The sequence below is a fragment of the Lepisosteus platostomus genome, chromosome 11 (assembly GCF_059453375.1).
Source record: "Lepisosteus platostomus isolate fLepPlt1 chromosome 11, fLepPlt1.hap1, whole genome shotgun sequence".
NCBI classification, from domain to species: Eukaryota; Metazoa; Chordata; class Actinopteri; order Semionotiformes; family Lepisosteidae; genus Lepisosteus; species Lepisosteus platostomus.
In genome coordinates, this window is record NC_142621.1 from 37,197,187 (window position 1) to 37,221,392 (window position 24,206).

At 42.4% G+C, this 24,206-nt stretch overlaps 1 protein-coding gene across 5 annotated transcripts; it reads left to right on the plus strand.

Moving 5' to 3' along the window:
• Positions 1–3,010: 3,010 nt before the first annotated feature.
• On the plus strand, positions 3,011–23,828 carry tdrkh (tudor and KH domain containing). Of its 5 annotated transcripts, none has more exons than XM_088599492.1 (15): positions 3,011–3,138; positions 5,732–5,886; positions 6,668–6,768; positions 8,022–8,214; positions 9,768–9,910; positions 11,597–11,900; positions 12,337–12,503; positions 13,232–13,404; positions 14,382–14,446; positions 14,554–14,705; positions 15,083–15,205; positions 15,765–15,819; positions 16,367–18,235; positions 20,450–20,520; positions 22,714–23,828. In XM_088599492.1, the coding sequence occupies exons 2-14, from the start codon at positions 5,760–5,762 to the stop codon at positions 20,503–20,505; spliced, it is 3,528 nt and encodes a 1,175-aa protein (XP_088455618.1). In that variant the 5' UTR covers positions 3,011–3,138; positions 5,732–5,759; the 3' UTR covers positions 20,506–20,520; positions 22,714–23,828. The 5 variants fall into 5 exon arrangements, with proteins under 5 accessions (XP_088455618.1, XP_088455617.1, XP_088455622.1 ...); XM_088599491.1 differs by having other exon boundaries at positions 3,021–3,112; XM_088599493.1 differs by having other exon boundaries at positions 3,036–3,231.
• The last annotated feature ends 378 nt before the right edge of the window (positions 23,829–24,206 follow it).

The window sequence follows — 24,206 nt, forward strand, 5'->3', positions numbered from 1 at the left end:
CCTGCCATTACTGTGCTAAGGTATAAAAACAGGACTTCAGACTTTCTTTTTCCAGCGTTGTTTGCTCAGGCAGTCCTCCATCAACCCTGCCACCTCAACCACCTATGTGGCAGACCTTTGTCTCATTTTGTGAACAGAACAACCTTCTCATCACAAGGCCAGCTTGTTGTCTATGAAGTCAAGTAGATTCAACCCAAATACATTTTTTAAGTGTTTATTTTATTGCTTCACTTGTTGGGGGTATTGTCTGGATCTCCTGAATTATTGATTGGAATTTCTGTTCTGGTGCTTCCAGACAATGAATATAAGCACCTATCCCCTATACCCCCCTCAAAATAAAAACTTTGCAGTGGATGCAAGGCAGGGTACACCTTGGATGGGATCCAGTCCATTGCAGGGCACACACACACACATCAGTGTCAATTTACCCAGAAGCCAATGCTTTGGACTGTGGGAGGAAACCAGAGCACCCAGAGGAAAACCCACATGATCACCGGGAGAACATTCAAACTCCATGCAGATTGCACACCAGGTCCAGAATTGAACCAAGGGCCCCAGTGCTGTGAGGCAGTAATGCTAATCACTGGACAAAAGTGCTGTCCCTTTCAGGACCCATGTTATTAAAAAGTTATAGCTGCTCTGGAAATCAGTTCAGAAAAGAGTACCCAAACCTGGTACATTCCCCTCCCTGAAAGGAAAGTCCTACATGGACAGCTCCTGTAAATATTCAACGTCTGAAAAAGTGTTAAATGTCAACTGCATGGACTTTTGCAGAAACCGGCAGTAAAACCAACCAGAGGACGAATGAAAATTATTTACAAGTGTTTTTAAAACTGAGAACAGGAGGCACTTTGTAGAAACAATTGTGTGAACATGGAACATGCCACCCAGCCATGTTGTCCAAGCCCATACTCTTTCAAGAAACAGCTACACTCTTGACAAGATCCTCAGATCAGTTAGCTACTACCAAGTGTGTTTTGTCTGGCTTCCTCTCGTTTGGAACTGTTCTTAGCTAAAGTTTTGATTGAACCAGTATCTAATTTTCCTAGTTAAAATTCTAGCAGAAAAGGTTCAACTGCTACTTGCTGGTGATCAGTGAGTTCTGTTGTGTCCTCTTTAGAGAAAGCTCATTAGAACTGAAAATAATTAGACATCAAACAGAGTTAAGTGCCAGATTCAGCTGTTTATTTTCTGATAACACTAACATTATCCTAAAATCTTTATCCATCCCAAATCCTTTCAAACGTAATTAAGGCAAGCCACAATGGACGTACTGTAACATACTCCTTCCCCATGTCATGGACGGCAATACAACAAATATAATTATTGATCATTTCCTAAATCTTGCTGCAAACACAAATAGCTTTGGTGAAAAATGTGTCTGCAGAATTTCGACTTCATATGATTTTGTGGCCCGGTTGTCCTGGTAGCACCACACTGCGAAGCAAGCGGAATGTTTTCCTCACACGCTTTAAAAAGTCTTTCGTCTTCAATTCCGTTAGCAATGCCAAGATACTCAGTTCTCTCCGAAAACAATCTCCACTGCTCTGCAATTTCAGCAATATGCCACATACAGTAGGTCCCGTTAAAGTGGACACAATTTTACTTTTGTCCACCGGCAATATCTACTGTAGCTTCAATACATGAGCTTCCAAAGCCGGCAAGCAACAACTAAACTAAAACTTTTCTGTACTTTTTAATTTCTCTCCCTCAACCGCGAGTCCTTCTTCCTCCTCGACAATTTTAATGTGCTCTTATAATGATCGTTATTAAACCAACATAATCGCCAAAATCACAATTTTTTTTATTTTCTGACATCCCAGTCACCAACATACAATCTTAATTTACCCACAATCCTTTCAGCACTGGTTAGGGTTAGAACAAATTTAATGCCTGCAATCCAGAATGTTTTAAAAACCCTGTAGCGAAAAGTTCATTACAGCGTCACCTTTGGCAAAACATATTACATTCTGGCGTACACACGATGAACTATTTCGTACCATTAATTCCAGTTCGGAGTATTGAAACCAACTGCTAATTTATACGGGACTCAATTGCAATACGTTGGTTATTGCACCACTAATTGAACTTAATACAGGAATGTGGGAATACTGATTCTAGTTGATGACACGTTTTAAATTGTTTTCTGCTCATTTTTTCCAATTTCCTCATGAATACACAAGTAAATGCAATATTTGAGCCTTGTAGAAAAGTGAAAACATTTAAAGGGTCTGATGAATAAACTATTACACAAACACACGCCACATTTTTCTTATTTTGACTTCTCTTGCAACAGATCGCAATCCTCAAGATTTAGTATCTCAAGAGTCATGGAGCATCCTTGAAACGTCTTTGCTGTTCACACGGTAACTTCCTGCTTAGAATAATAATTGAACGACAAGATGTTGGTTCTGGGGGCCTAACAGGAAGAAGTCTAGTGGTACTGTATTTACGAGAAGAGCATTTTCAGAACCTGTCAGCTTAGTCTCGTCACCTACTGTACACCTGTACCGCGAAGCGCGTTTACCGTGGAAATGTAGCTTTTATTATCTCAACAATTGCTGCCTTAGCTTTGCATCAGGAAGAAACTACTGTTTAATTTTGGCTGTTGGCTTTACCGTGATTAAAAGAAAATATTTTATGTTTATTATCCATAAACTACAATGCAGGACTAAAAATATTTACAGCCACCTCAATATCTTTTGAGTTTTTTTATTTTAAAAATGTTAATTTTTAAAAAATTAAATTATTCCAGACATTTAAAATTAGGTAAATCCGCTGTTCTATGTATATTCAACCTAAAAATCCTCCGAATTGAAAAGGCTGCTATTCCAATCTTTTTACCATTGGATAGGGATAACTGGGATTTTTTTCGTGTTGCACTGTGATTGGTTTCCGTACACCCATGCCCCTTTCTGATTGGGTAAGGTGTCAAGGCAGGCGCGCACTGTGATTGGCGATATAGTCTTCACGGCTCCTCGAACACGATTGGCCGCTTTTTTCCTGAGCTCGAAAATTATTGGTCAGCTCTGTCTACAGGTCTGATGGAAGGCGTGCTGGTCCATAGAAGTCGCGGCACAGGCGCTGCAGCGGTTACTGAAAAGCAAAAGAGGTTTGCAAAGCGAGGTTTTGATACTGGTTAGTGTCTGTCAATTCATTTGTTTTTTGAATTGCTGTGTATCGCTATGAAAAGGAGGGGGGCAATTGGAGGGTGCAGAAAATACTGTCAAGGTGACTGTCTTTCTGTTACATCAGCGGACGCTGCGGTTCTGAGGTCCTAAGCCTTTGCAAGGTTATTCACTTTGATGCTCCAGCTTTGCAGTTGGTTAATGCCACTTAAAAAGTCAGGTGTGCCAAAGAAGGACTTCACAGGAAACGGCAGTGGTTGTAAGTTGCAGTTTTTATGTCGGCTGTTTTGCAGTTGGGTGGATGAGCGGTTTTCGTGCTTGCCGCAGTTCAAAACAGCCACCGCTGAAAAGTGCAACTGTGGAGTCTTCTCCCTTAAAGCTGAAGTGTTGGAAGACCGTGAGGATTTTCAGATTTTAGAACTGTAATTTCTGTGGTGTTTTTAAAGGCGATAGTAGCCCATTGGTTAACTGCCCTTTGAAGTTGTTTAGCGGCGTTCATACACCAGGTGAATGGAATTGTCTAAACAACAGTGAATTCAAATGCTCCAAAGCCACTGGTCTCTGCATCTTATATTCTTAGTTTAAGGGTTGGGAAGTTCCCTGGCTGTTTTTAGAGCGTATAATACAAAAATATAAAGCGTGCCTCTAAATACCGAATACCGAGGTCACGAAGAATGCTCTAGTAGCATCAAAAGAAACGCTCAAATCACATTATTCATCTATTGAATACATTGTTTGGTTAGTGTTTAAAATGTTTGGGAGTCATTTTGATTGATCGTTCGTGATTAACGGTGATGCATTTGTGGTGTTTTGACTGAAGAAAGACAAACGTGGAAAGGAACCAGTTTGGTGTGCCATTTATCAACAGAACAACACCTTCATATAATTGTGCCACTATCTCAGATGGGCTGCCTGGTACTAAGGTTCTCATGTCTGGTTTAATAAAGGTTTTGTCGACAATCAGATGGATATCGGTGAGTGTTGTACTGATGTGCAGAACAATATGCTAATTGTTGTGTACAACAGGCCAGTGTGACGATCTGGGTAGGAGTGTGGCTACAGAGCTCTACTTGGTGGGATTGATGGAAACCTGTCTGCACAAAGCCACATTACTCAGGTCTTATGACGCCACTTCCTGTGAGCTCATCCTGAAGTGACAGCATCCCAGCAGGACAACACACGTGTGTGTGTGTGTGTGTGTGTGTGTGTGTGTGTGTGTGTGTGTGTGTGTGTGACAATGAAGCTCTTCCACGGTCCGAGACCAGTGAATGTGCTTGTCCAGCCTGTACGAGAGAAATGGTACAGAATCCCAGTGGCCAGCATGAGTCACAGGTGTACAGTGTCCTGCATTGCTAATAGCCTGTGATTTTCCCAGTAGACCCCCTGCTGATCAGTCCCTGTTGACAAATCTAAATAAGCATAATAAATGTGGTTGTCTTTTCAGTAAAATGCCACTACACAATGAAAGCAATTATGTACCTGATAACTTTGTGAATTTGATGCAGTTTTAAATACGTTTCTGATGCTTTGTATAAGTGTGAGTGTGGAGAAACTTCTGAGCCACCAGGTTTGTAGGTAGTCAGTTTTACATGCTCAGCATAGTCAGCTGTGGAGAAAATATAATGAACTGTAAGACATTGGCAGGGCTAAATAGATTATGTAATACATCATTTAAAAATTATTTAAATGGATTATTGTATGTGTGACGCCATGGCCTGTTCATTTCCACTCTGAGGCTTAAGTCTCCTGAAGGCTCTGCAGTTGACGTCTATGCTTGCTCAATCATAAAGATTGTCCATTGTTTGGTGATTATAGTAAAAACCTAATGAGCACAGCAAGAACGGCTTTGTGGCACTACATCACAAAGAGAGCACTGTGTGCCTTTCAACACGGAAAATTGTGAATAGCTGATTGCAAAGCAGTCTTAATTTCCAGTGTACTTTATGCACGTTGCTTTGTCCTACATGTTATTCATGTACTAACAAGTAGAGGCTAATTCCTGTCTAATTAAGGCCCTACAGCCAAAGTATTCATTAAATTTCAGCTTTGAATTGACCTCAAAGTGTTCAGTTGCATCTTGTAAGCAGATGCAGGTATCCATCTAACAGTCACCTCTATCTAATCTCTAACAATTGTCGATATCGTATTGAAATTCTGAAAGTCCAGAGTGATGACAATCAGCCTGGAGCTTGGGTTTCCAAATCCCAGGAGTTTTCCCACTGTAGCCCAGGCAGGATCTTTTCCAGTTGCCAGCCTTGCATGCTCCCACTAGCCAAATCACCAGTGGCTTCATTTTGTGTTGAAAAATGCATTTTGTCTCGCTGGCAATGAGTCCAAGCTCCTGGTGGCATAGCAGAGTAAAGCTCATATTATTTTATTTCTGGACGGCCTGAGGTGTGCTTTGCAGTTGGTGAATTTCAGGTTTGAAAACGGCTCATGTACTGGCTGCATGTTGATTAGAGTGTGCTGAGTAAACAACTGAAGAGGATTGTTAATATTTCTCATTTAAAGGTTTGAGTGGACTTTTCGGAGGGCCATTTCCTGTGTGGGAGTTCTTGCTGTTTGCTCCCCTGTAAAGCACCGTGGTGCTCCTGCTGTTACAGGTGGTGTCTCCCTGGCGTGGTGAGGGCCATGGCGGTGGCAGGCGAAGCCTCCTGGAACGGCCAGTCCCTGGGGAAGAAATTGACTTTGGCCCTGGGGCTCCCCGTTGGGGCTGCCATCGGTTACCTTCTCTACCGGCGGTACAGGAACAGCCAAGGTAAGCACTGTCCTGCCCGAAACACTGTGTGGGTTCCTGGGATCTTCCATAAACATTGCACTGTAGGTTTAACATCCGAATGAAATGCATTTCTGTTTGTAGTGTCTGATAGCGTTTGTGTAGCTACAAAACCCTTCTGTGTGACGCAGCCTGCAACATGTTTACTATTTTTCATTGATATAGGGAGTGGAAGACTTGTAAGTTCCTTAGAACTGAGCCCCGAACTACACAAATAGTTATCCCATAGTCTGGAATGGTATCTCCTCTGGGTGTTTTTCTGTGTCTGCCCAATGGCGTGTCTCCCTTATGTACAGGCTTTGGGTATTTGATGTGTGGTGGTTAGGTCTCAGGCTTTGGATTTGGGGAAGGTGAGCTGATGTATTTCTGTGAAAGAAGGGGTATGTATTTAATTTCAAAGGCAATAGCAGTGTATCTCATCACTGAGTTCCTATGCATTACTTCTGTGAAAGTACTCCATTGGAGAGCTTGCGATTCCTGGAGATGTAAACACAGGTTGAGTTCAAGCCTTGATTGTGGCCTTGGTTGGCTGTTGCTGGGACTTATCCTGTTGTTTCCACTAGGGTTGTGCTGGGATGAGTCAGCAGGGACTTGCTCTTTTCCAGCAGAACAACTTGACTGACCTGTGGATTTCACCTTGACTGGCTCAGAATGCACAGGCTAACAATGGGGATTTTCAAGAGCATGCACTCTGCACCAGCATGCATCATGCAGGCTGTTCTCCTCAGGGGGCTGGTTTGTGAGCTGTGTTTGTGCTCTCCAGGAATGAAGTGCAGTGGAGAAGGAAGCACCAGAGCCACAGTGACCATTCCGGTGGAGGCATACAAAGCCATTGCCAGCCGCAAGAGCTGCTTCCTCAATCTGGTACAGTACAGCTCTGTTCTGTAGAGTTGCACTTGGGCCTGAGCATTGTTCTTCTTCAAAACCCCTGAAAATCTGATTTCGCACACTGACAACACTTGTGCATGTGTTCACAATTCCTAAAGTCCTTAAGTGCATTGCACATTTCTTAGCAAGTCAGGTAAGTACAAAACACAATTTAATATTGTAGGTTAAGATTTATCACAGCTGAATGTTGGATTAACTTTAATATTGATTATATTGAATGTAAAAGTGATGCATTAAATGCTTAGTATGTGATTATTAAATAATTTTTTTTAAAGCGACTAAGAAAAACAACATAAGAAAGAGATTACAAACAAGATGAGGTCATTGGGCCCATCCAACCTGTTTGGTAGTTAGTACTAGCATACTACACCACAACAACATAAAGAAAAATATTTTTAAAAATAGGAGCTCTCAGACTGAAAGGTAAAAAGGCAAAAGGGAGGCTAAATAAGATTTGAAGATGAAAGAAAGCTGATGAGTTTGTTGCCATTTTGGACTAGCAATGTACCCTGGCTGTACTTTTTTTCTGCAAACCATTTCCGCGTGTCAGTACGATAAGTGCATCTCGGCTTCAACCCAGTCTTTTAAGTGTTTTTTTGGCTGCAGTTACAGTAGGTTGGCCAGCAAAAGACTTCATGACTGCAGCTTACTAGTAACTCAGGAGAGCAGTTGGGGATTCAGAGGCATTGTCGCATCTGAAAGCTCCATTAGTCAGGTACACTAAACATCACAGCACGTTCCTCAAACTTGATAGGTAGGTAGACCCCGAGGACGTCTGTGACAGAGGGTTAGGGTCTTCGTCTGGAGCAACTGGCATGAGGCTCTCCAACCCGAGAGTGGAGTGAATGGACGGATTGTACAGTCGGTGCCAGGAGGAAGAAAAGAGGGTGCAACTGTACCAGAGTCTATAGCTCAGGGTGGCACCCAGTTTGCATGCTGATTTGGTGAAATAGTGATGTGTTTTCTCCCCAGTTATTTAAGTAGTCTTCAGATACTGAATTCATTGCAATTTCAGAGGTTAAGTGGATACTGAAAGGGCCCCAGGTACTGTAAGTTGACGGGCCATGTACAGCTATCCTCAATGTTCTAAGCAAGCTATCTGCGGTCTCTCCTAGAGTCTGGCCATTGAAGTGCTGCCATCCAGAAGAAGTAGGAGGAGCGTGCTGCAGTCGTGCATGTAGGCAGTGCGTGGGCTGTGTTGTGTTGAGTGTCCTGCTCTGTGTGTCCAGCTGTGCCAGGAGTCGGGGGCTCAGGTGGAGGTGGACACGGAGATGGCAGGGAATGCTGAGAGGACCTTCCTGATATCAGGCTCTGCTGAGCAGGTGTGCAGAGCCAGGGTTGCCATCGCACAGCTCGTGACTGACTGCGAGGCTATCACAGACATCATTGAGGTGCCTCAGACTGCCTTTGGACGAATCATAGGTAAAATACATTGTAAGCTTACCTGTCCAGTGTGCTGCAGACCTCAATTCTGGAGCTTGCAGCACTCACTCAGAATTGACTGTAGGACAGAAGGGGCAGAGTGATACTTAGCTTTCTCATTGATAATTGATAAGTTTACATGCTGTGCTATAAGCTGTGTCTGTTCTGTTACTCTTAGCTGTCTGTATGCTGATTTCGGAGTCGAAAGCAGCAATTGACCTGATCACATGCCTCAGTGGCCATTCCATTTGATATTTAAAGTTCAAATAAGTGTGTAAAGAGCCAGAATAGCTCAATGGGTTAAATCACTGTCTTGGATTCCTGTAAGAATCCAGGATTCAGGTTCAAATCCCATCTCCAGCTTTCAAAACTAATAATTTTGAGTGGTGCATTGGTTATCATTGCTGTCTCATAGACCTGGGGTTCCATCTTCTTGATTTGTTTCCTCACACAGTCCAAAGATACAGTGGTAAGTTAACTGGCTTCTGGTAAAATTGGCCCTGTTGTGAATGTACAGGTACAGTATGTGTCTGTGTGTGCCATGTGATGGACTGGAATCCCATCCAGGTTATATCCTGGCTTGCACCTTTTGCTTACTGGTATAGGATCCAGCTCCCCTGCAACACTAAATTGAATGAAGTGGTTTGAAAATGGGTGGGTGGATAAGTGTGTAAAACAAAACTAGAGAGTCGGTAAAACTGCTTCCCTTCCCATCTGTGTTATCGGAAGTTGGTGTAATTGATAATTATCCTATCCAGTATATGATGTGTGGGTTGCCTGGACTATTGTCAGGAAAATGCTTGAAATGTGTGAAACAATTTTCCGGGCCTGACAAAGTAGTGAGAGTGTGCCAAAATTTGTGGGCTGTAAGTCTTTACGTCACGTCTCCAGTCGTCTCTTGATTTGTACACTTCAAATCCCACTTGACCATAAATAGACTCTCAGTGCAAGCTTTGTGCGCGTGATCATAAATGGCAAATGTTTAGATTTGGGCATTTCTGTGGTCTGTTTTTTACAAGGTCTCTGAATTTTGCAACGCAGTCCCTGGCACAGATAATTATTCCAACCTGTTTGTATAATTTTGAAATGTAATCGGGCAGATCGGTCAGACATAGCTGTATATTCTTACTATATTTATTGCTTGCCAAGAACCTTCTGTTCTGTATCTTTTATGCTACAAATGGACAGACTGCTTCCTTTAGACTGTCATACGTCATACATTGTAGATGTTACGCTAATAATCTTTTTCTTTCAACCATCAATTCTTAGAAGACCCCTAAAATACCTGCAGGTGTTTGTGACTCTCTGAGTGTGGAGTTTACCTGTCCTGTACTATGTATGGTGATGTCTCTTTGATTGCTCTCTTGCTTGATGGCTGTTTACAATTAAAATCTTAAAGTGCTGGACTATGGTTAAAATGGGGAAATCGAATACGCCAAATCCCATAAGTATTAAACACAATTATAATTAAGACCATAAAAACACGTGTGTTTAGATACAGTTTTCTGTTTTTTTCTGATTTTCTACTTTTAATTAATTTCCTTGTTTCGCAGGACGTGGGGGGGAGTCCATTAAAGCTCTGTGCCGGAATTCAGGGGCCCGAATAAATTGCCCCAAAGAGAAGGGAGGGCGTCGCCTGGGGGAGAAGGGCTCAATTATCATCACCGGGACCAGGAAGGAGGTGGAGATGGCAAAGGTCAGAGACACCGGAGTGCGCAGTTCACACACACCATGTTTACGCAGGAGTGACACACCTAGAGCAGGGTTCCCACGGTCATTGAAATCCTGGAAATTTTTTCCAGACCTGGAAAAGTTTTGAAAAATGATAAAATATCCAGTAAGTTTGGGGAGACTCATGGAATTTTTTTTATTGACCCAAAATTTTCATGGCTATATCATGTAATTTTGTTCGGAAGTTAGCAAACTTTTAAAAAGAGGCTGCGGCTTTGCCGTTGCTGACATTACACCTTATAGTGTCGCGTCAGACCCTCTTGCGGGAGTTTTATAGTGAGCCGTAAGTTAGCCTAGCGTCCGTGTCTAAATGCCAGGTGAATGTGTTTTCAGTGACCTCCGATTAGCAGATTGGAAAAAACAAGGTATGGCTCCAAAAAGAGGAAGACCCAGAACCTGCGAGATGTAAATTATGCAGGAAAATAAGTTAGGAAAAGTTTTGGAATTTTGTTGATAAAAATAAGTGGGAACCCTTCTCTAGGCCGGGGTGCCAAAGCAAGTAATCTTTTGAATCTTTTTGGGTCATAGGAAAAGTCACACACATTAAGCTTTAATGTACACAGTCTTTATTTACTGAGTGGGGGCAGACCAGAACAACAAAACAAAGAAAAACAAAACCCTACGCCCTTCTTTGAGCTTCTAACCAAATTTACAGTAACTCACTAGCATCATTGCACTTATGTCACACAGACTCATAGCTCCACTGTTTAACTAGGATTCTGTCTCTTGCCTCTGCTTCTCTTCTCCCTGCTGGAGGCCTCAGCTCCATGGGTTTTAACAGCTGGCTAATGGTGTTTTCCCAGCTGGTCATGTAACTGAGGGCAGCAAGACATTCCCCACAACTTTTGGGGGGAATATAATTCAGGACAGAGCTGTCATTTTTTCTTGAATCCACCATCCCCTTTCACTAGTCACATGGAAATAGCACCTCAGAACTGGAGGAGTCTGAGTTACAGTGAAGAAGACATGTTTGTAGTCTGTCAGGCTGTTTACTGAATACACTTCACTTTTACTTCACTATTATGATACTGATTAGTTAACATAACATGACTTTATTAGCCCTATACAATTTCTTGCATTAAGAATTCATCTTTTCGCATACCCCAGCTTACTCTCCATGAGACACAGACACATTAACATTACCACGCACTAATATATGCTAGAAAATCTCCTAAATGATAAAAAGTATAATCAGGATTGTGTGCACTCTTAAGTTTTATCTTATCAGTTTATCTTTTGAGCCCAATCTGGAGCTGCCAATCTGTATTGACTAATTCCAAATCAAACACCAGCACGGAGCCAATTGGGCACTGCTGTTTGGAGTGCCACAGTCCCAAAGTAAATGCTTGGTACGTGATCCAGGCCCAGACGTGCAGTGTCTGGACAAACGGAGCCCACCTCCTGCATGGAGCCTTTACAGGGCACGAGTTGAACAATATTGATTGCTGGAGTGAGTGTATTTAGTGCGATAGGTAAGTGTTGCAGTCACGGTAGGACATAGTATTTGTTTCATCAAGTGGACCATCATTCTCCTTGGGGTGAAGAGGAATATCATTGTAATTAATCTGATGCATTGTCTTGTGAACATGACAGCAAGCTTTTTCAGCCCAGGGGTATTCACAAGACAACATGCACCACGCTGTGTTCCCAGGAGCTGATTATGGAGAAGGTGTTGGAGAATGAGGTGATCCGCAAGAGAATTGCCAGTGCCTCTGCCCAGCGGCAGCACAGGAAGCAGCCGGTGGGACTGAAGCAGCAGGAGGAGGGCTGTAGCAGCTGGCAAGGGCTGCCCTCCAAGGGGGATAAGGGCGGTGATCGAGTCGGGGTTCCCCAGGCTAATGGGACCCTGGCGGCTGCTCAAGTGGGCCAGACCGATGCCAAGAAAGAACAGGCCAACACCAACGCAGGTCTCGAGCTGGTGAAAGAGCCACCCCAGCAGATCTCCAAATTTGAAAGCAAGTAGTCGCCTACCTCAAAGTCAGCTTTCTACAGTTCATGCATGGGAAGGGAATAGTAATAAAGAATTCATTCATCTTGGCGGAGAGAAGATCAGCCTTTTATGTAATTTTTGGGGGCGAGAGTCAAATAGCAAAACCAACTTCAATTTAAAATTACCATAGTTACATTGTTGAAGAATGTTCTTTAAAAGCATCTTATTTAAGCAACTAAAAGCAACAGCCTAGTTAAAAGGGGAAAGGCGTACTGGAGTATTATATTAAAATACTTATCACATTTGCTGAAGCTTTTTTCTGTAACAAGTGTCCATATCATGGACGTCAAATCCTGATAGCTGAGAACAAACGGGCTTTATTTTGAATCCTAGAATTCTGTGTTGATCGATGCTGTCATGTCCGCAAGAAAGTCAGTAGTTCTCTGCTCCCTCCCTGGCAGTTCCCAGTCCAGACCTGAGCTTCCAGCCGGATGAGCACCTGGAGGTGTACGTGTCGGCCAACGAGAATCCCCAGCACTTCTGGATCCAGATCCTGGGAGTGCGCTCGCTGCACCTGGACCAGCTGACCAGCGAGATGAGCCACTACTACAATAATGGAACTCAGGATGTAAGTGCTGCCCTACGGTCCTGAGCATCCAGAGTATGGGCACCCCTAGTATTCTTGGTAGATCAGGGACCTCCAGAACTCCATTCAGCTGGGTCTCTGCGTGTATCACTGAAATGACCGGTCTGACACCTGTTCAGAGATTGTGAGAAGTGAATACATAAAGCTAATGAAGGATATTGCTGTGCTTATTCATGTCAATAATGATGCTTCGACAACTTTTATTCTTCCTGTTAATGCAGCATAAATACATAACATTTTCAGTAAGCTTAATCTTTAATTGAGCCATGTGAAGTGTTTTTTTTATCAAGGAATTTAAGATGTTTGACTGTGGCAGAGTTAGTGTATTCAGCTGATATTCCTAAACTTTACTTGATTAACTTTTGCATTCATGAAAATTATAGAGTCAAGGAAAAATACATTTTTCAGTAACCTTTTATGGATCATTTGTACCATTTTAGTAATTCAAAGGAAATTTAATTTCTCTCTTGCCAAGTAAATTATTTCCTTTTCTCTGCAGACACCTAATTGGTCAAAGCAAAATCTGACCACCGTTCTTCACCTATACTGTATGTCTCTCTCCCCATCCTGGGGGAAATGGAGTCAAACCATTTCTGTGGAAATGGTGCGGCTGTGTTTCTTGGTCTTCAGGTTTTGAAAGGCTGCAGTGGAAGCTGTGCAGGGTTCCCACAATGCCTCGAGGCTGAGCTGCTGTTTGTTTGAGCCCTTAGGAGAAGATCCGGAGCGTGGTGGTGGGTGACATTGTGGCTGCCCCATACAGACAACATGGGACTTGGCACAGAGCGAGAGTCCTGGGCTTCCTGGGGAATGGGCTGGTGGATGTGTACTACGTGGACTATGGGGACAATGGGGAGATCTCTCCTGACTGGCTCCGGAACCTCAGGTGAGGAGCTAGGCCGACACTGCAGCATCGGACCCAGGGAAGAGTTGAAGTGTGAACAGGATTTTGTACCAGCTGACAAGAATTGTCTGAGAATTGAGTTTAAATCGTTGCCTGCCACTGCAGATTTAATGTGAATAAAAAGTCTACAGTTTGTAGGACCCATAAGTCAGACTGCTATGTGATGAGTCAGCACTTCAGCACTTCTATAAGTTACGATTAGTATTAGCTAAAATATATGCCAAAGAGTTAGGGAAGTATGAAATCATTTTTGTTGGAGGGAAAACAGTGTGCTTGTTTCTGGTTCACGTGACAAAAAAACAAGAATATATGATTGCATCCTGTTTACATTACCATTGGATCTTGGTCTTCTAGTGTAGATCTGTGTATACATTTAAATTTGTTAGAGTGGTCTGGTTTTATTGTATATTAAAGCTCAGTTTACTCTGGAACATAATCTGAGTCCTGGTATGTGACTGAAGGAGCAGCCTCACCCCAGGGAGTAGTGCTGGTCCATGGGACAGGGGGGAGAGAAACACTGAGCATGTTACAGGGTGCTTTTAATTTGTCTAACCCAGGGCCTCTCGGAAGTAACGCATTCAGAAACCATTTGCATGCCTTCTTTGCATTAAAATAAGACGGTTTACAGAATCAGACACTGAAAAATTTATAATCCCTTCACAAATACCTGCCTTTGGAAAAGATCCAGATATGTCCATGCCTATGTTCCCAAGATATGGAATGCTGATCCCACAATAATCAGGGAATCTGCTATTTTAAAGTCAAATTTTTAAAGTCTAATCAAAAGTGCTTTGAGATTATTCATTGACACTACGGAAGGTGCTTCAGAAAATTACTCTTGATGTCACTTTTGGGGATTTTAAATTTCCAAAATGAAATTTCTATATTAGTACCTCAATGTAGCTCACATGTTGAGTTTTGTTCTAAAGACGCTTCAGAGTTTCTCCATCCTTTTTCAGGAGTGATTTCCTGAGCCTGCCTTTTCAAGCCATAGAGTGCAGTCTTGCAGGGGTGTGCCCAGCAGGTAAGCTTGCAGCCACAGCCCAAGCACTGGGCTGAGCTGATGCCACAAGAGGTTTGAAAGTGTATTGTACTTGAAAACAAATGCTGATGACACCTTGTTGGTTTCAGGGGAGACGTGGACAGAGGAAGCGCTGGAGGAGTTTGACCGCCTGACCTACTGCGCACAGTGGAAACCTCTCCTGGCCAAACTGTGCAGCTATTCCATGACGGGAACGTCCACCTGGCCCAAAGTCCAGCTGTATGACTACAGTAACGGAAAGGTCAGGGCCTTTTCCGGACTTAAACTTTTGACTACATTTTCTGTGCCCTTTTTTGTGTATTCTACTGCCCGTGTTGTACTTTGGGTTCATTTGAGGAGATAAAAGGCGTGCAAATGCCTTGTAATAGGTTCTGTTACCTCCTTATACATATTTATATCTCTCAGATCTAGCATTTCCATTCTCATTATTAAACCATATAAGAAAGGTGATGGGTCCAGGTTGTGGTACTCTCTGCCTCCCAGTGGCTGAGCAGCCCTGGCTCCATGTGTGATAACTGGTCCCTGCTGTGCCTCTTCAACCCTGCTTCGAGTAATGTTCCTTCAAGCTCGGGTGCGACCCGTGTACTTCTCAGCGCTCCCCCTCTCCTTCCTTCGCAGGCGCTGGACCTGGGTGAGGAGCTGATCCGGCTGGGTCATGCCGTGCGCTGCCGGGACATGGGGGCCAGTGAGGAGGGGGTCCCCCTGGAGAAGGGGGAGAACATGTCTCTGCAGAAGGTGCTGGTGAGTCAGGCCGAGCAGAAAATGGCAAAAAAGCTGTTAGTTTTGGGCATGGAGGGTGTTTTTTTGGAAATTGTAATGTATAACCAAGCAATACAAATTACATGGTATTAAACCATCACCTTTGCATCCTTATCCTTAATAACCACACATTGCAGAAGCTGAGTTTTTCTTTTTTTCAAATCCCGTGCTCAGCTGTATGTTACATTTATAGCTGCATAACTGTCTATACCCTCAGAGTGGTCTTAGTTACTTGTTTCTTCCTCTAAACTTTTTTTTTTAGTTCTCACTCTGCACCAAATAAATGTGAGCACATTACCTTGGCACTAGAGTTTGGTTATGCAACTGTGCGCAGAGCTTCTTCTCTTCCTTTAGCATATGTTTTTAGCTACAGTATGAATTGCATTTAAGTTTTCTTCAGGCTTTAGAAACATGATCACTGTAGGTAATCAGATAACAAGAAGGAAGGAAGGAGATGGTTAGTTTGTTCCAACACTGTCCCTTGACCTACATGTTTAATACACCAGTGCCTTTTTAAACTTGATGTTTTTGTTTGCTGTAGGACGATGTGACAGGAGCTGCCTCTGAGTTGAGCTTGTCCTGTCTCAGTCTGTCAGGTACAGTCCCCTTCCTCACCGTCACTTTTATCACATGAAAAGGTGGTGCTGCTTTTTGATGCAACATTAAATTAGTTTCTGAATGCTAGTGCTGCATGCCAGGCGTAGTTTATCAGTTGAATAGGGTATAGAGTCTCACATTTTGGTATTTCTTAGAAATAACTTAGATATGCTAAACTGTGTTACTTATGTCCCGTGAGATTTATTGGAATTTAAAATTCTGATACAAATATCGTTGACTTTCATTTTCTAATATCTTCTTGTTAAAAATAATAAACATTTTAAGTTTGCACACAATTTGAAGACTAATGCAAAATCACTTTGGATTTAAACAAAACCCATTTTCACATACACACTTAGACTCTTAAAGCACTTTGTTTTAATTTGCTTTCTGCTACCTTTCTGCACTAAGTAGTGCTTTAGACTTCTGAATTCAGTTCCGAATTCATGGCAATACTGTATATTTGTCTTTTGTTGGTGTTCTGTATTTGTCAAACAATTCCAGTGTGAAGGTGCTTGTGTTTCTTTACAAAACTCTTCTGTTAAGCTGCTCCAGGTCAACACTGGGCCACACAGACTCTAAGTATGAAGACGAATGGGTTTTCCTCCAGTCCGATCGTCCAGCCGGAGGCCATGCGCAGCGATGTGGAGATCACCTCTCCCATCCTCCTGAGCTCTTTCATTGGACGGCTGGAATCCACGCCTTCCCGTGAGGGCATTAGCAAGTCGAGGGAATTCCTTTCCCCTAGTCCTGTGCATCCTGGGACCAGTCCAGGCCTGTTAAAAAGGCAGCCAGCCACTCCTCAGTCCCCTGCTCTGCTAAAGAACAGGAAGCCAAGGCATCCACTTCCCCTGACTTCCAACACTCTTGAAGTCAAAGACTCTCCTTCTGAAACATACAAAACCTTCGACCTTCCAGATCAACAGTCCAACGTGCCAATGTCCCCCTCCTCCGCTGTGGAGACTGTGACCTCCATTCTGCATTCCGTCGTTCTGTCTGATGAAGTCTTTGAACACAGCAGTGTCAGTACGGTATCTGACTTGGACACTTCAGCTAGTACCTCCCTAGGCCCTGACAGCAGCTTGTACTCCCCCCGAGGATGTCCCTTCTTCATGTCGGCTTCTGAGGATTCCTCCCTCTCCTCCAGTGAGACCTCGGCCTCTCTGGGGGACTCGGAGCAGAGTGTGACCAGCACCCACTCTTCCAGTGGCTTGAGCCCAGGCAGTTACCTTGTGGAGAGTCTGGTAAAAGAGGGTGACGTAGATGATGTTGAAATCCCGAGAAGAGCAGAAGGAGAAAACCAGGAGATCTTGGGCTCCTTCCTATTTCTCGAGCAAAAGGTTACAGTATCACCCTTGCCGAAAGCTACCGTCTCAGGTCTCAGCCACATCATCCTAGAAAAACAAGAGGTTTCTCATCCAGAAGGGGCTTTTTCCGGCTGTATGGAAACTAATTCTTCTTTCTGCTTTGCCATTGAGAAGGTAGTTGAACCAAAGTATTCTGGAATAGAAGTGCAAATTGAGGAGAAGGCCATTGCTGGTGAACAGGTCCTCTCTTGTTTTCCTGTTAAGACTTTCACCATTCCAAAAGGTGATGGTAAAGGATTAAGGGATCCAAATCTGAATGGTACAGGGGATATTTCTGTAAGTTTGGAAATTGCAAAAGCCCTTTGTAATGAAAGTTTGGAGGTTGCCAAGGTCGAAATTGAAGAGAAAGATCATTTATCAAGCAAGGGGGTGTCTTGCACTGAAGAACAGACTGCCTTCAGAGCATGTCATCAGGATTCACGTGAAGAAGTGAAGGATAACGAGGGGGTCATATCTGCTTTAAATCTGACGGACATTGACTGTGGGAAAAAAATGGAGAAAAGTGATGTTGAGAAGTCATCTGCTGCCTTTCATATGAATGAGGAATGTAATGTACCAGAACTGATGGCAAAAGTCCCTGGTCCTTCCTCTTGTGACACTTACTTAAGGAATGATCTGTCTTCTAAGCTAAGTACTGTGCTAAATCTTAATTCTGGAGTTTATCAAAGACTGGATGTATATGACCCTACAGACAGTGAGGAAGGTGATTTTGACATTTCAGGACATGTCAAGAGAGATATACCTGTAGCAGCTGAAGATATCAACAGGGACATTGAAGAGGAAGATCTCAGGAGTACAGGAGGAGGTGATTTCGAGGAGGCAGTGGAGTTTAGATCAAGCTTTCCTGATTTAAGGGCAGGTTGTGAAGAACTTGCGCTTGACAATCCTGAAGCTGCTTGTGAATTTGGTGAAGGTTTGGATTGTGGACCAGTTGAGCTTCCTTTTGAGATTAAAGCCCAGCCTTCTGAGGTCCTCCTCCAGGAGATGGAGGCCCAGATTGCCCTTGATGTAGCATTTTCATTCCATGGAGTCGATGTGGGTGCCTCAGGTAAACACTGGGTCCTAGTGTAAGTCACGTGTGAGCACACATTGGGTGTTACACAGAGGACTGGTAGCCTGTCTCTCTTCATTATCCAGATACCTTTTTTGCCACCTTCACCTTTGATTCAGGATCATCAGTTGTCTAGAGCAAATATTTGTACCTCTAATCACCAATTGTTTAATAAAAGTGTGCAAACGTCTATGTGCTGAAAAACTGCAATGAGAACCATTGTTATGGAAGGATTTAATGTATTTGCATTTGATGGACTTTTCGGTTTTAAAACTCTTTTACTGTTCTGTACTTTGTCTAGCAGGTTACTACTGTATGCTATTCTCTACTTCATTAACATGAAAATTTAGTAATGAATGCACTGTAATTTGCCATAAATTAAGATCATGGATTACTCATGGTGGCATAGTGGTTGACATTGCTGCCTGGCAGTGCTGAAATCCTGAATTCAATTCCCAGGCTGCTATCTGCATAGAGTTTGTGATTCTCCCCAAGTTTGTGTGCAGATCCTCCAGGCGCTCAGATTTCCTCAGAGTCTACAGACCTGCAGATAGGTTAATTAGCTTCTGTGAAAATTGGCCCTGGTGTGAGGGTGTGCATGTCTGTGTGTGTGTGTGGCCTCTGGACTGGTGTCCTGTCCATGCGCCCGTTGCTTGAGGGTATAGGCTCTGGTTCCCCCACTAACAAAATGGGTGAATGAATTAAATAGTGGAAGTTAAGGGAAGTGCTGTACCGCTTTGAGCATTTGTACAACATCTGTAATGCATCTGTAAGCATTATTTCTCATTTTTTAATATACAGTGTTAACATAGTTAAATTTGTGTACACAATCAGGGGAGTACAAGTGAAGTTTATAAGGCTGTTTGAAGTATGGTAGCCTTATAATGCCATAGTAGCCTTAGTGCTCATTAATTATTTTTTTTCACAACCCTGAGCACTCTCGACTAGATGAACGTTGCTACTCTGCCTAATTATTCCCAGCTATCTATACCAGTAATTGCTCATACTAATTCATGTGGGGAGAGCTTGCTTAAGTATCCGTAATACTTGGTAATTAGGAGGCTTCTCTATGGCTCAATGAACAAAGTCAAGTTGTGCAATCCAGATGTGATGAGTTACTGTGCTCTCCCAAGTGTCCCAATTGGCTGAGCTCTGCCAGGGATAGGGTTGGAGTTGGCCAGGGTGCTCATTGTTGTCAGTAGCTGTGTGCTGCTCCTTTAATTGTTGCTAAATCTCCTGTGAGGTATTGTGGAGATCTTAGTGTATCAGATAATGACTAGCTTGAATGATTGGGTGACAGGAAGGAGGAGCACGTCTGCCTTACTCTGTTCTTGGTGCCAGAGCAAGTATTTTTCATCAGTTTGATATTCTTGACTATCAGTGTTGACCAAACTGGTTTCTACTCATCATCGTATAGCCTGTTCTGTGAAATATGCTTTATCTCATAGGATGTGATATGTTTACCTGCAGAAATGTATACTGTTGAAGTGTTCCCATTTCTAGCACAGGTGAACTGTGCTTCAGTTAACGTGACAAGTTCCTTAAACTAATCCTGAATCTGTTTAAATAGTTGTTGACAGTCTGTCTACAAATGTTTTATAGTCTGTTTCTTTAATATACAGTAGCCTTTACCAATAAATCAAATTGCAATTCAGAGGATCATCAGGTCAAGAGGACTTACAGGAAAGTGCAGTTAGAACTGAAACAGGAAGGTTCTTTTTTCCAGTTAGATGGTCTGGAAGTTTGTTTAAAATTTGTATGAGAAATATTGATTCTGAGAGTTCGGTCAGTCCCAGATTGGTGATAAAAGTACAGTGGGTGCCATTTTGCTAGCCATGCTACCAAATAGAACCTACTTTTTCTGTAGTGCCTGGAGCTAGCCTGTGTGGAGGTTTGGATTCAGTATTAAGATAAGTTTTATTATAGACAGGGTGCATGTAAGAGACACTGGTAAAAGGTGCACTGAGGTTGGGCTGTGTAGAATACCTGGGGTGCTCCTTCTCATTGTGTCGTGTGATTTCCCTTTAGGGTCCCCTGCACACCTGAGCACAGATTCTTGTTCCTCTGAATTCCATAGGAAAGCAGCACACTGGAGCAACCATGATTATTTTCTGAAGATGTTCTCCAGTCCCCCCCATGCCTAGTGTGTGGGGCCCTTTCACAGGCCAGGTGAAGGAAGAGATTGGTCTTACCGAGTCTTGTGTCTTTCAGAAATCGCCTCCATTTCCGGGAGTGGGGATGATATCATTGAAGATGAATCAATCTGAAACCAAAGACCAAAGGTATTTGTTCTGGTTTTTTTTTCCCCAGGGAAAAATTGTGCTCTGTACGTATCCATGCCGCTGTAATTCTTGTACACAAAGACTTACTTCTGTAATAAATGCAAAGGGTGCTCCCACAAAGTATTAGTTGGTGGGGGGGGGTGCACACTTATGCAACCAGGGTCTTGTAGGTTTTTTAATTTCAATTATTTTTCCTGATTATCTACTTGTTTTTTCTCTTTAATTTTGTTGGTTGCAAGGTCACATTAAAGATGGAAAAATGTCTGACATGATTTATTTTTATTTCTGGCTTTACATCACAAAAACCTGCAATTTCAATGAGGGTGTGTGGACTTTGTATATCAACTGTGCCATATTTGTTCAAGTTCGTCATTATACTCATATACAGGTATATGGTATAACGAAATGCTATTTAGCTAGCTCTCGGACATAAGTAGTACAAAGAAAAAAACAAAAACAATACAATTGTATAACAAAGAAAGACAGAGACAACAGACGATGTGCGAGAAACAACAACAGCCGATGTGCAAAACAGCAAAAAGGTAACAGGTTATGTGCAAAAACATGTATCAACAGAATGAAATAAAGGGATAGAAATGATGGGGAGTGAGCTTTTGACATGTATGGTAGAGGTAGATTTTCATCGTGTGTTTGGGTTTTTGGTAAGAAAGAAAGAAGGCACTGTGAGGTTCAGATCATAGGTGAGAGTGAGAGAGGCTGGGATTTAATAGTTTGATAGTGTGGGGGTAAAAACTGAGTCTGGTAGTCCGGGCCCGAATGCTCCGGTACCGTTTTCCTGATGGTAGCAGATCATAAAGTCTGTAGCTGGGGTGTGTGGGGTCTTTGATGATGCTTAGAGCTTTCCTCAAGCACCGTCGGTCATAAATGTCCTGTATAGATGGGAGGGCAACCCCAGTGATGGACTGGGCAGTTTTCACCACCTGCTGTAGGGCTTTGCAGTCAGCAGCAATGCAGTTGCCATACCACACTGTGATGCAGCCTGTCAATGTGCTTTCTGTACTGCATCTGTAAAAGTTAGTGAGGATCTGGGGACATATCTTAGCCTGTTGCGCTTTCTTGATCAGACAGGTGGCGTTGAGAGACCATGTGAGGTCCTTGGTGATATGGACGCCAAGGAATTTAAAGTTACTGACCCTTTCCACTTCAGTCCCGTTGATGTGGATAGGGGCATGTCCGGTTTGCAGTTTCCTGAAATCAACGATCAGCTCTTTGGTTTTGCTGATGTTGAGGGTGAGGTTGTTGTCATTGTAAGGAGATTGACCTCCTCCCTGTAGGCCCTCTCATCATTGTCTGTGATCAGACATAATTTGTGATTACACTGTGTGTAATGCTGCAATACAGTTGTGTTAAATCTGTTTAACATCTACTGTGTTACTAGATAGCCAAGGCTAACTAAAAAAAAACATTAAAAAATTAAAAATGGCGATAAGTGGTATTTTTGGACATATAGTCCACACAAGGCTAAAACATATAATAATTTCAGACATAATTTTTTATTCAGCACTCATTTATTTTACTCATGAATTGTACATGTACGTCCATCTGTATGTATTTATGAAATAATTGCTAGTTGCCAGATCGATTTTTTTTCATTGAAACACCATAAAATCAGTTCAATATTATTTATATAGCTACTGGATTGAACATTAATCACTATTAGTATGAAGACGTAAAAAGCCAACACATATGGGATTTATACTGAGTTTTTTTCTAAATTAAAATTACAAATGGAGCCCCAGAGCTCCATGGAATCCTGTGAGTTCCCATTAATAACTTAGCTCCGTTATTATTATTTCTTATTGTACTTCATGAGTTGTTTTGCACTCTGTCTAGAATGCTGGGATAATTCTACAATAATGCAGTTATAGCCAAAATCTCATGAATTGTGAGTTAGATAATATTTTATAACATTGATAGTTTCTTGTTTATATGTATAATGTTTTTACATTCAGAAGCAGTTGAAATATTTGTGCTGGATCATTCAGTGGTGTGATTTTATAGCTGAACAACTGCATTCATGATGAGCAGGATTTTCCTTGTCCTTGCCTCTGTCAAATTATATTTTTGGGCAAATTATATAAAATATATTTTTTTACTTTGTGCCTCTTTTATACCCATCACATCCAGGCAGCAGACAGTTTACCTTCAAAACACTTCTCTTCCTCTCTCCAGTGTGTCGGGGATTCCCACGGCGCCCCCTGCTGACAACAAATGAAGTTTTGCAGTCTGACTGAACCTTGACCCCAGCGTGCTTGTGCCACAGCCATGGCAGAAGAGCAGAACCAAGTGCACCTGAGGCTCGGCGCTCTCCGTCTTTTTCTTTTTGGACTTTCAATCGTGAGAAGTGTTCCCTCGTTTGCCTGTGGAACCTCCTGTGTCGGCCCCCTGTCCTTCAGCTCTGGAGCTGTGTAAGGCCAGTCCCTGGGGCTGCAGTGCAGGGTTTCAATACTGCCATCCCTCACTGTGAAGCAGGAACCTCTTGAGAGACAGTCACAGGCAAAGAGTGTGTTCGTTTTGTTTACTGTGCACAATGGGAAGGGTGTGCCTCTGTGTGTGCTTTACTCTAAAGACACATGGAAGTCGTAATGGAGCGACTCCACTTTTCTTCATTTCAGAACAGATTGTTACAGTATTCCATCCTGTTGTATTGGTCTTCACTGTGTGAAAAATATGAGCTGCTGTACATGCAAGTCTTTAGTTTTATGGTTCTAATTATCCCACTGCTGTGTTTTTGGCAGTGGGGATTTTTTTGATGCGTTTTGTTTCTCTCATTTTGGAATGTTTGAATATATACGTACTGTAGGCAGACTTGCTGCCTCATCCGTCTGTTTCCAAGATTGGCGTTCCAGGGCTCAGCTCTGGGTACCTCTGTCTCTGCTGGTACACACTCCATTCTTGTTTCCTTAGAGACCCTTGCGGTTGTTTTGTTGCAGTGATATTAGTAACACATGAATAGTTGAGAATTGCAGGAAAGGTCTCGCTAAGGAAAAATGCACCACTGTGTACATGAGTCGCAGTGTTTATGGTTTGAATTATCTGTGTGCTGGTTGGCAGTGGAGATGTTTTTTTCTTGTTCTTTTCCTCTTGTTTGAAATGTTTAAATATAATTATATACAGTACATTGTGTGAGAAAGTAATTGGGATTTTCTTACATGTTTTCTCCATGTTTTTATTTATGTTGCTCAGAAAATACCATAGAAAACACTTATTTTTGGGAAACTTCATTTATAATTGTTACCATGTGAATAGTCTGTTACATCTAAATCTATTATACCTCTGTTAATTAATTCTTGGGGTTTGGATTTATTATAAAATGTGTCTCAAATCCTCATGTTGGGAGGGATGCATCTCTTGAATTGTCTGAAAAATTGATAATTTAATGCTTAATGCAACAGTTGTTGTAAATGGTGAACAGATTTTAAACTGCTAGGTACAAGCATATTTGGCAGAACTTAACATTAAAATAGAGAACTTTGTTTTAGAGTAAAAGGAGGGTGTTTATGATGGTGCACAGCAAAACATTTTGAAATGATGCTCGTCTAGTGATGACCTATGAAAAAGCTCAATTTTGATGAAGGCAAATGCCGAAAGGATTTTTTAACTAAGAATTTTGATTTTAGGGGAAAGTGGGCTTGATTTGTGGGGACAAGGGTGGCTAGTTACAG